The sequence below is a fragment of the Squalius cephalus genome (assembly GCF_949319135.1).
Source record: "Squalius cephalus genome assembly, chromosome: 4".
Taxonomy (NCBI): Eukaryota; Metazoa; Chordata; class Actinopteri; order Cypriniformes; family Leuciscidae; genus Squalius; species Squalius cephalus.
The window spans coordinates 11,234,080-11,246,144 of record NC_137125.1 but is presented as its reverse complement, the minus strand read 5'-3'; the positions used below and the strand labels follow the sequence as shown (position 1 = coordinate 11,246,144).

Sequence of the window (12,065 nt, the reverse complement as noted above, 5' to 3'; positions counted from 1 at the left end):
ACACCAAAATAAAGGTCCTCTTAACACGCTAAACCAAAAATAGAAATAAGCATACAGAAAACACATTCAAATGATAAGATAAATTATGAATTAATTTAAATGTAAGCAAGTGTGAAGTGATCACAATTATAATACCAACTACAGAGCACTGGTGATTTTCTCAATCAAGGGAATCTTCATATTATAAAAGATTGGTAAGAATGTTTAAATATTCCAAACTCATTAAAAAATGTGTAGATCAAAATTAAATGTGTGGTTTCACTTAACTAAGACTGAATCCTTTTCATAATATCCTTTTTATTCAATAAATAAAATCAAATTGCAACTTTATTTGATTAAAGTGGATTATATTAAAAGGGTCTGTAAAGGATTAAAGTGACTGTCTGAATGTAAAAATTTTAAATTAAATAATTTAAAATCACTTAATCTAAATGATTATGGAATCTGGTTAACATGTCCCCCGATTATCTTTATTAAAATTAACAGTGTGGAATTTGTGTGGAAATGTGACTATAATAATATAAAGACGTTTCTTAAGTCAGTAGTAGTATTAACATATACCATGTGTCACTTTTGGTTGATTTATGATACACGTGTATGTAAGGTAGCCTAATCCAGGTGTCAAGAAAACAGGGTCTCTGATTTACAGTGCCAAGCTGGCTGAGATTTGCGTCCTGATTGACATATGACCGCGTTGTCACATGTCCACCCGTGATGATGTCCGGTGGGGGATATTTTAAAAGACAAAAACAGATCAAACAGATGTGTCTCTGATTTACTGTGCCAAACAGTCTGGTTATTTGTTGAGTGGTATCTGACTCCTTCTAGCCTGGTTAAAACCAGACCCTTCTCAGTTGAAACTGAGTGTAGGGTCTGGAGAAGCTATGTAGACAAATCATTTCCAAAGGGGCGTCACCAACCGACGTAGCTCATCTTTATTGACAGGTGATCTGACCAATCATACTTCGCCATCCGCCATTTTGTCCGACAAAGCAGTCAGGAGAGTAGATTAACATATGATGATTTGAACTTGAAAAACGGAGTGTACTGACGCCTTTCCGTGGTTAAAACAACATTCCTTCTTATGTTTGTTCATGTTTATTTGAGGCTATAAATTAACTAGAAGGAAGAGATGATCGGTTCACAAGAACAGCTTTAACTGATGCTCTACAGCACAGGTGTCAAACTCAGTTCCTGGAGGGCCACAGCCCTACACAGTTTTGTTCCAACCCTGCTTCAACACACACACACCTGCAGTTTTCAAATAAGCCTGAAGGACTTGATTAGCTGATCAGGTGTGTTTAATTAGGGTTGAAGCTAAACTCTGCAGGGCTGTGGCCCTCCAGGAACTGAGTTTGACACCCCTGCTCTACAGCGATCTGTCACGGCACATTAAAGAGCAACAAAACGGTATTTATTGTTTGAATTTCTTTTAAAAAATTACCAAATTTGAAAGCTGAGACTTTGTTTAATATGTTTAATATCAAACGTAACCGAAAAGTAGCCTGCTCTGTCCTGTCTGCCAGCGTGTTGTCAGTCTCCTCTCTACTCCGCAATGTATTTTTCACTGCGTGAGAACTCCTTCAGCGTCGCTGCGCTGTCGTCATCATGTAAATCCCTCCCCAAACGTTTCTGATTGGTGCCGCGATTTCGGCGGCACAGAAATGAGTTTGAATGGGCTCTTCTCCAGACTATCCTGGAGAGAGAATTAAAATTCGCCGGAAGTAGTCTGGGTTTTCCCAGGCTAGACTCCTTCCAGTCTGATGGGGATAAACTGTTTGTCTGGACAGGATGCAGGATTAGGGCTGGGTTTCGATTCAAATTTCAAGAATCGATTCCGATTCTCAAGATCTTGAATCAATTATCATTATTCGATTCGATCCGATCTGATCAGATCTTCGAGATTTAAATGTGTTTTTGAAAAAAAGCATTTTTTCCCAGCTGTTACCTGAATTACAGGACTGTAGTTATGCAACATATTGATACTATTATTATAGACATTCAACTGCAAATTAATGGAGTATTGATGGTTGTAAAGAACAATCCCCCTTATCTTTTATTACTAATAGTAAAATTCGGTCCGATTTTCCCGTGGCGTCTGTCGTTGCTATGCAACAAAGCACTGCGCTCTCCACAACGACAAAGAAGTTTTAGTAGCTAATGGATTTCCACCACCGAGAAACGCTTGCTTTAGCTCTGCTACAAGATTTATTTACGGAGAAGAGAAAAACACCCGTAGTGTTTGGGTGCACCCCCATCCTTCCTGTTGACTGAGTTTTCAGACAGCGCCTGGAAAAAACGAGTGCGTCGCTTCAATTATGAGCACGCTTACCGCGCGTCTACATTTGAACAAACTGCGCGCAAAAGACGCGATATGTGAACGTGTGAACGGCCGCTTTGTAGGCTACGACTCGATATTTTTTTGCTACTTTGTAATAACTTTCTGCGGGCAGCGTTTCTGGAAATAAACGAGGGTAAACCCTTTTTAAGACCTGACTAAATTAAATTTAAGACCGCGTGACACTTTCGTGAATTCAATGACGCGGCAAGTTAAAGTTCACGGGGAAAATGTAGGCCTATTATTAAATCGATCCTCTGAGTTACGGATCGATCTTTAGGAATTAATATGAAAATCGATTCAGAATTGGTGAATCGATTTTTTCAACACAGCCCTATGCAGGATAGCGCCATTATCTGTGGTGCTAGGTGTGTATGTAAATGGTGTTGTAGACCGTCCAATGGTACCTGTATAAAATTGGGGTTCACTTCATCAGTAATCTAAGCAAGCAGCTCGCGTCAGCGTCTCTGTCTCGTTCTCAAACTACTATTTTCCACGCTGCATTTCGTTATTGGAAACGTGTGCGTACTTCACACGTTCACAAGATGGACACCTGTCTTAACAGTAAGTGTTTACTTTTTTTATTATTTAGTAATGTTGTTAAGAAACTTTATTTATACGAGAGTCACTGTTCTAATGCATTACATTAACAGGTTTCTCTGCGCTTCAGGTGATGCGACTGGACTGAGTCTTTTCGATATTGTTGAGGAGCTTAATTTCCTGAATCAAGCGAGTGGTACGGAATAATTACGTTTTATGTTTAAATGTTGCTATTGTTTGTGTGTGTGATGCATAATTGTTTTTGTTTTTAATTAACCAGGAGATCCGAATCAGAGGTCTAGCACTGTACAGGCACCTTTGCGAGAGAGCGCGGATGTCCTTATGCATAGTAAGTGTTGATGTATTCTACTTCCTAAAACTGAACCAATTTGCGTTGTGTATGTGTGTGCGTGCGTGTGTGTGATATGCTTCATTCGTGTTTATACTGTGTTGTGCATAAGTAAAAATAGCTTATCATCTTTGTTTCTCCTCTTTCCCACTCTTTATTTATTTATTTTTACAGCCCTGCCGAAGCAGAAAACTATCACTGCAATCCCAGCAAGCAATTTTGCGTCTAATAGACGTCTAATAGCTGTCAAAACACAGCCCAAACGTCTAGGCTAAAACGAGACTAATTTTGGGCTGTCAGTGAAAATCTAATAGATGTCTAAACACAGCCCAAGAACAGACTAGACATCAGTTAGACAGCTATTAAACGACTACATACACTCACCTAAAGGATTATTAGGAACACCTGTTCAATTTCTCATTAATGCAATTATCTAATCAACCAATCACATGGCAGTTGCTTCAATGCATTTAGGGGTGTGGTCCTGGTCAAGACAATCTCCTGAACTCCAAACTGAATGTCAGAATGGGATAGAAAGGTGATTTAAGCAATTATGAGCGTGGCATGGTTGTTGGTGCCAGACGGGCCGGTCTGAGTATTTCACAATCTGCTCAGTTACTGGGATTTTCACGCACAACCATTTCTAGAGTTTACAAAGAATGGTGTGAAAAGGGAAAAACATCCAGTATGCAGCAGTCCTGTGGGCGAAAATGCCTTGTTGATGATAGAAGAGCAACTTTGACTGAAATAACCACTCGTTACAACCGAGGTATGCAGCAAAGCATTTGTGAAGCCGCAACACGCACAACCTTGAGGCGGATGGGCTACAACAGGAGAAGACCCCACCGGGTACCACTCATCTCCACTACAAATAGGAAAAAGAGGCTACAATTTGCACGAGCTCACCAAAATTGGACAGTTGAAGACTGGAAAAATGTTGCCTGGTCTGATGAGTCTTGATTTCTGTTGAGACATTCAGATGGTAGAGTCAGAATTTGCCGTAAACAGAATGAGAACATGGATCCATCATGCCTTGTTACCACTGTGCAGGCTGGTGGTGGTGGTGTAATGGTGTGGGGGATGTTTTCTTGACACACTTTAGGCCCCTTAGTGCCAACTAGTGCCAAGTGCCCATCGTTTAAATGCCACGGCCTACCTGAGCATTGTTTCTGACCATGTCCATCCCTTTATGACCACCATGTACCCATCCTCTGATGGCTACTTCCAGCAGGATAATGTACCATGTCACAAAGCTCGAATCATTTCAAATTGGTTTCTTGAACATGACAATGAGTTCACTGTACTAAAATGGCCCCCACAGTCACCAGATCTCAACCCAATAGAGCATCTTTGGGATGTGGTGGAACGGGAGCTTCGTGCCCTGGATGTGCATCCCACAAATCTCCATCAACTGCAAGATGCTATCCTATCAATATGGGCCAACATTTCTATAGAATGCTTTCAGCACCTTGTTGAATCAATGCCACGTATAATTAAGGCAGTTCTGAAGGCGAAAGGGGGTCAAACACAGTATTAGTATGGTGTTCCTAATAATCCTTTAGGTGAGTGTCTAATAGACAGGCAATATGGGTCTAGGCTAAAACAAGGCTGATTTTGGGCTGTCAGTGAAAATCTAATAGACGTCTAACATAGCCCAAGAATAGACTAGTCATCAATTACACTACATATACATGTAATAGACAACAAAATGAGGCATAAGGATTATTTTCACTCAAATATAACAGGTTCTCATTAATGAAAATCATTCAAACAAAAAGGAACAAATAAAATATTGGAAAATATGTAAAACAACTTAAGATACTAAAATTAAGAATTAATTGTTAGCTTTATATCCATAACCACCACCCCCTGCTCTCCCTGGTGCTTGTTTAAAATGACCAGAAATTGCTTTTTTTTTTTTCATTCAGTCGCTGAAGGAAAGTTGGTCATCACTGCGTCTGCCAAATGAGAAAAAGATTATTGCTCAAGAAAAGCATTGTTGACAATCATTTTTAACTAATTACAGTCATTCACTTTTGCTTGGATGCACACTAGAGCTGGCCAATATAGAGTTAACGGAATATAGATTGAGACTATATAATTTATATCAATATAGACAATAATTTATATCAATATTATTAATAAATTAATATCAATAATTGAACATTTTTGCCTGCATAATGGTGATGCACTAATGTTATATATACACACACACACACACACACACACACACACACACACACACATACATACATACATATATTTTAGGGGTGTAACGATACACGTATTGAACCACTCGGTACGAGGCTTTCGGTTTGATTTCAGAATGGATTTTTAAACATTTTTAATTTTTATTTTATTGCTCCATGGTAAAAACACAAAACATTTCATTTTCTTCTTTAGATAATTTAAATTCCCATGTGCAAAAGGGAGCAGAAAGAAGATAAAATCTTATAATATCTGTCCCCTATTCCAAAAAAGAAAAGAACCTTGCTTAAGCAGCTTACAGCCAAAATTACACTGACAAAACACAATGTTGGTTTAAATATCAGCATTCATACAGTATAATAAATCAGGCAATGCCCAGACAACAAAACAACAAGTAATCCAATACATATAGAGAAAACAAAACAAAACAAAAAACAACATGGACCTCACCTTATTAATACTGACCGAATTTACTCTGTTTATATCTATACTTATACTGACCAATATTACTAGACCCAATATATATATAGAGAAACAAAACAAAGCAACACAAAAAACAAACAAAACAAAACCAAAACAACATAGACCTCACCATATTAATACTGACTGTTCGTTAGACAGTTTTTCCTGCTGACCAAAATTTTTTAATTACAAACTAATAGAAACTAATATGGTCTCATTTTAAACTAATAGAAAACAACCAAAACAATCCTAGGTTTTTATTTAACACCGTGGCTAGACTAACAAATAAACAGATGTCACCTGAACAAAATATCCGTTACAGTTTAGCAGTAATGATTTCATGAACTTCTTCACTGAGAAAATAGAAAACATCAGAACCACAATTGTAAACGTTCAATCCTCAATCGCGCCTTATAATTCAGCCTCAATTATCACCCCGCAAGAACAATTACAGTGCTTTACAACTATAGAACAAAAAGAGTTAAATAAACTTATCACTTCATCTAAAACAACAACATGTTTATTAGATCCTATACCAACTAAACTATTGAAAGAAGTGTTACCTGTAGTGGAAGAGCCTCTCCTCAATATTATTAACTCGTCTTTATCTTTAGGTCATGTTCCAAGAACATTTAAACTGGCAGTTATAAAACCACTCATTAAGAAACCACAATTAGACCCAAATAACCTAGCAAATTATAGACCCATTTCAAATCTACCTTTTATGTCTAAAATACTAGAAAAAGTTGTGTCCGCCCAACTGGGCTCTTTCTTGCAAGAAAATGACATCTATGAACAGTTTCAGTCTGGATTCAGGCCGCATCATAGCACTGAAACTGTGCTCGTTAAAATCACAAATGATTTACTCTTAGCTTCTGACCAAGGCTGTATCTCAATATTAGTTTTACTTGATCTTAGTGCTGCGTTCGATACTATAGATCACACAATACTCTTAGATCGACTACAAAATTATACTGGTGTTCAAGGACAAGCATTAAGCTGGTTTAGATCATACTTATCTGACCTCTACCATTTTGTCTATTTGAATGGAGAAAAATCGATCATAACTCCAGTAAACTATGGAGTGCCGCAAGATCTGTGTTAGGCCCGCTATTATTCTCAATATATATGCTGCCACTTGGAAATATTATAAGGAAACATGGAATTAGTTTCCATTGTTATACTGATGACACTCAAATCTATATTTCATCACGGCCAGATGAAAACGCTAAATTATCCAAATTGACAGAGTGTGTTAAAGATATAAAAGATTGGATGACGCGAAATTTTCTTTTATTAAATCCAGACAAGACAGAGGTACTAATCATCGGTTCAAAAAACCGCCCACAAAACCTCTCACAATACAACTTTAACATAGTAGGATGTCCTGTTACTTCATCCTCTACAGTAAAAGACCTGGGTGTTATATTAGACTGCAACCTGTCTTTTGAAAATCATATTTTATATGTTACAAGAACAGCCTTTTTCCACCTTAGAAACATTGCTAAGCTACGTAACATGCTATCAGTTTCTGATGCAGAAAAGTTAGTTCATGCATTCATGACCTCGAGACTAGATTACTGTAATGCTTTATTAATAAATACATTTCCCTTCCAAATGTGCATTCTGATTAATAAATACAATTATTTCCCCACTAACCTACCGCAGTCCAGTGCATATCTTCTCATTTACAGTGCTTTTCCCTTACGGCAGGGTTTCTGCAGGTTTCACAAAGTCAAATTTAAGACTTTTTAAGACCTTTTTAAGACCATTATGAATGAAATTTAAGACCTATATCACAACATAAAAAAAAAATGTACAAAGGAAACGCAGAGTCTCAAAATTACTTGCAAACTAAATTAATTAATTCAAACTGAACATAGTACTGAAGACAGCTTAGATGCATTGTTTTTGACAGTCTGCAAAATTTGAAATTCACATTGGGCCCATCCATTGAAATGGACACCAGTCTCCTTAGGTCAAGGGGGTCCACACACTCCTGAGGAAAAAACAAACAAACTTAATTTCAATTCGTATTCATTCATTTAGACAGAGATATTATGTTATTTCTGGTGTTGTTTAAAATTAACCAAGAAATGAGTAGAGATGCATTATACCGTAAAAGCTGGCCCCCTTCCTTTTCTATTAATTGTGTATATATTCTATGTTCATAAATATTTACTATGCCCCATGGAACCATGTATCTAGGCCTATATTATGTATCCTACAACACAGTTGTCCTTTCTAATACCGGTACTCAGCTATCCAGTCCTTGGAAGATAGGTCATTGTCTTTCCTTTTAGCCATAGATCAGCTCAATGTTTCTTCCTTCCTACTGTCATTGGTGTTATAACGTTACAAGTTTAATTGAATTATTTCTTGCAAAATAGCCACCTAGCACAGTTACAGCTAAGGGAGGTAGACACCATACTGTTCAACAGGTAGTAGAAACGATATGAAATTAAGAAAAATGGGTAACAAAACAATACACTTAATACAACAGAAAATCTCACTCTAATCACCCTTTTGCTAATAAAAAAAAAAAAACTATAAACAAAGTCTTAAAGGTGGTATCAGTGATTTCAGGCCCAAAAATATTTTTATTTTTTCCTAACGATCCGCTAGCTGCCCGCCCCATAAGCATGCCATCATAAAAAACGCGTCTCTGTAGGCAGCCTAGGCTCTGAGATCTGCACACAAAAACAAACGGTTTAGCAAAACACTCAAAACCAAAACAAATAGTGTTCCAACCAATCACAGACAGGGGGAGGGTGTTGTGAGGTTTGTTTTTGTGTGCAGATCTCAGAGCCTAGGCTGCCTACAGAGACACGTTTTTTTGACTGCACGCTTATGGGGCGGGCAGCTAGCGGATCGTTAGGAAAGATTAGATGAATGTGATAAAAATATTTTTGGGCCTGAAATCACTGATACCACCTTTAACAGTAAAAATGTTTGTTAAAATAAAACATTTACTTACTTTCACATGTTTCATTAAGTCCTTGGCTGTTGCATGCCCCATGAACTGGGATCCCAGGTATCTTGACTGCACCTCCCAAAAACATGTGCAGGTCCAGCTGTTTCGTTTTGGTGGTGCGATTCAGACTTTCGTCGAACATCAGCACGAACGGTCTCGTGATTTTGGAAATTAGTTCTCTTTTTATAAAATCCGCTATTCCAAAGCACGTTTTATCTTTCCCGCACCTGAAGGATTTAGCGATGTCAGAGTCCGGAAACATCGTTTGAAACAATTCCCCGATTTCCTCATTCGCACTGTAGGACTGGTGTCTAGTCTCCGTGTGGAGAACCCAGAGCACCTCCGCTTTTAGTGTTGGCTCTGATCCAAAAGCGACATGGAGGTCGATTGCGGGAGTTGCGGAGCTACTGTGTGGGCAGTGTAGAAGTAGTGCTGGAGCCGTCAGATACCATAGACTAAAAAAATATGGACAAGTGTCCGTGAGGTTTCTGAAGACCGTTTTTGAAGCCTAAAATGGGCGTGGCCGACCATCGCCATCTTGGCAGTGTGTCACTCCTGAATTATTTTTTTTTTACCTCATTGTCTGACTGTAAAAAAAAAAAAAACACAGGTCGAGATCTGTCGTTCCAACCACACAACTTTGCGATGCTGTTTGCAGAGATGGGCATAAATACATGGAAATGTATTTAAAATACAAATACAAAATACTGTATGAAAAAAATGTATTTAAATACAAATACAAAATACTGTGTGAAAAAATGTATTTCAATACAAATACAGTATTTTATAATTTGAAAATACACAAAATACATGTGAAATTGGCCATCCAGTGCAGGTATAGGTCACAGTGAATGAAGAAACTACATAGGCCTACTGACTTTTCATTCCTAACCACATCTCTGCCCTCTCTGTCATTCTGTCTTTCTTTCTTTCTTTCTGGCAATTACATAAAACCCTATGCAAAATAGCAGCCATTTATATACTTGTTTCTGGTTACAATGTAGTCTATTACTTGTGGTGAACACTATTAAAAAATTCATACTGTATGTAAAACTGTGGAAACCTTTTCTGCTATCTAGCAAAGATTATGGATGGGCGATATGGACAAAATCTCAATTTTACTTCACAGTAACAATATCATGGTTTCACAATTCTCAATATCAGTTTGATTCCACAGCATAAACTGAATTTCAAACTCTGAGTTTTTTTTTTGTTGTTGTTGTTGCTTTTTAAGTAATTTTATGTTTATTTTAAGTAAAGTTTATTTGTTTCTATAAGTTTATTAAAATAAGAAAGTGTATTAGAATTACTTAGATTCATTTGACACTATTTACACTGAAAAAAATTATTCATTGAATTTAATAAAACAAATTATGGTAAGTGGTTGCACACAATTGATTTTAGCTACATTTAAACAAATGCATTAAGTAACTAAAATTGATTAAGTTCAACTTAATGCCATCCATCCATCTTCTTCCGCTTATCTGGGGCCGGGTCGCGGGGGCAGCAGTCTAAGCAGAGATGCCCAGGCCTCCCTCTCCCTGGACACTTCCTCCAGCTCTTCTGGGGGGACACCGAGGCGTTCCCAGGCCAGCTGGGAGACATACTCCCTCCAGCATGTCCTAGGTCTTCACCGGGGCCTCCTCCCGGTGGGACATGCCCGGAACACCTTCCCGGGAAGGCGTCCAGGAGGCATCTGGAACAGATGCCCGAGCCACCTCAGCTGGTCCCTCTCGATGTGGAGGAGCAGCGGCTCTACTCTGAGCTCCTCCCGAGTGACCGAGCTTCTCACCCTATCTCTAAGGGATCGCCCAGCCACCCTGCAGAGAAAGCTCGTTTTAGCCACCTGTATCCGGGATCTTGTCCTTTCGGTCATGACCCACAGCTCATGACCATAGGTGAGAGTAGGAACGTAGATTGACCGGTAAATCGAGAGCATCGCCTTGCGGCTCAGCTCTTTCTTTACCACGGCAGACTGGTACATCGACCGCATTACTGCAGAAGCTGCACCGATCCGTTTGTCAATCTCCCGTTCCATCCTTCCCTCACTCGTGAACAAGACCCCAATGTTACCAAGGGGTACCGTTCCTTTAAGACAGGGGGGGGGGAGAACAAAAATAATACCTACAATGTACTCACAAAAATAAGCAGATTTATTGACAAATAAACCAATAGGACAATACATATGTCAGATCAAAGAAAAAAAAAAAAAACATTGTAGAACAAAAAACTCATTCCCCCTCGAAGGATATTAATGACCAGCCAACCTCCTATGAACCCCAATACAGTCCCAATTTTGTCTCACAAAACAACTCAAAATAAACAAAGTAAATGACACAAACAGAAATCATATTAAATGAAAGGAAACCATACTCAAACCAACACAAAGAAAGAAATTCCACTACAAACTTAAATCTCATGCAAATAAATAGTTAATGTGTTTTAAAGCATCAGTATAGTACCGAGAGTACAAGAGTTGGCTGGCAACACGAGGCTGGGAAGTGACATACAAACAAGGAAAAAAATAAAAAGGAAAACACCCCACTAGCCAGTACGAGTCACAACATCCATACACATTGCGCTGGAGGCATACAGCGCGCACATATCGGTACTGGCTAGATGGGGAAATCAAAACCAAAACAAACTCAAGAGGAACAGCGATCAACTAAACCTAATACAAAAAAAACAAAAACATAATTAGCAATACAAATCAGCAATACACAAAAAGATAACCACAAAACGTATTTATTTAATCTCAGTAGAAAATAAAAAATCAAGACACATTCAAACACTGTATAAAAAAACTCAAATTACCTGCAACACAGCCACTAATCCTGGACTAACTTCCAAGATAGAACCGGGCGTGACCAACGGCCTACAAATCCACACTGTTTGGCGTCTATATTAAAAACAATTCCCTAATTAAGTAAAAGTCTTCATAAATAAGAAACAAAGCAATCACTATTTATTTAGCCTACCTGCTCAGTCTGTGCACCAACACCAAAGGAAAGGCTACAAAACAGCACAATTCCACACAACAGATTGGACTTCCTCTCTAGGCCTCCCTAGAGGTGCTTGCTTAAATACCCTCTACCTAATTGGCCACGCCCTCCACTAATTGCCACCTCACCGGCTACACTAAGATACTTGAACTCCTCCACTTGAGGCAGGAACTCTCCACCAACCTGAAGGGG

General features: G+C 38.5%; 1 protein-coding gene across 1 annotated transcript in view; it reads right to left on the bottom strand.

The window, feature by feature from the left end:
- Positions 1-7,876: 7,876 nt before the first annotated feature.
- Positions 7,877-12,065, bottom strand: part of LOC307157621 (uncharacterized protein) — a gene marked incomplete at its 3' end in the record, with an annotated part of 41,180 nt that continues 36,991 nt past the window's right edge. The window contains exons 4-5 of the mRNA XM_079869548.1: positions 8,875-9,326; positions 7,877-7,896 (exon numbers count right to left, since the gene is read on the bottom strand). Of these exons, the coding sequence (XP_079725674.1) occupies positions 7,877-7,896; positions 8,875-9,326 (472 nt within the window). The remainder of the gene's footprint in view (positions 7,897-8,874; positions 9,327-12,065) is intronic.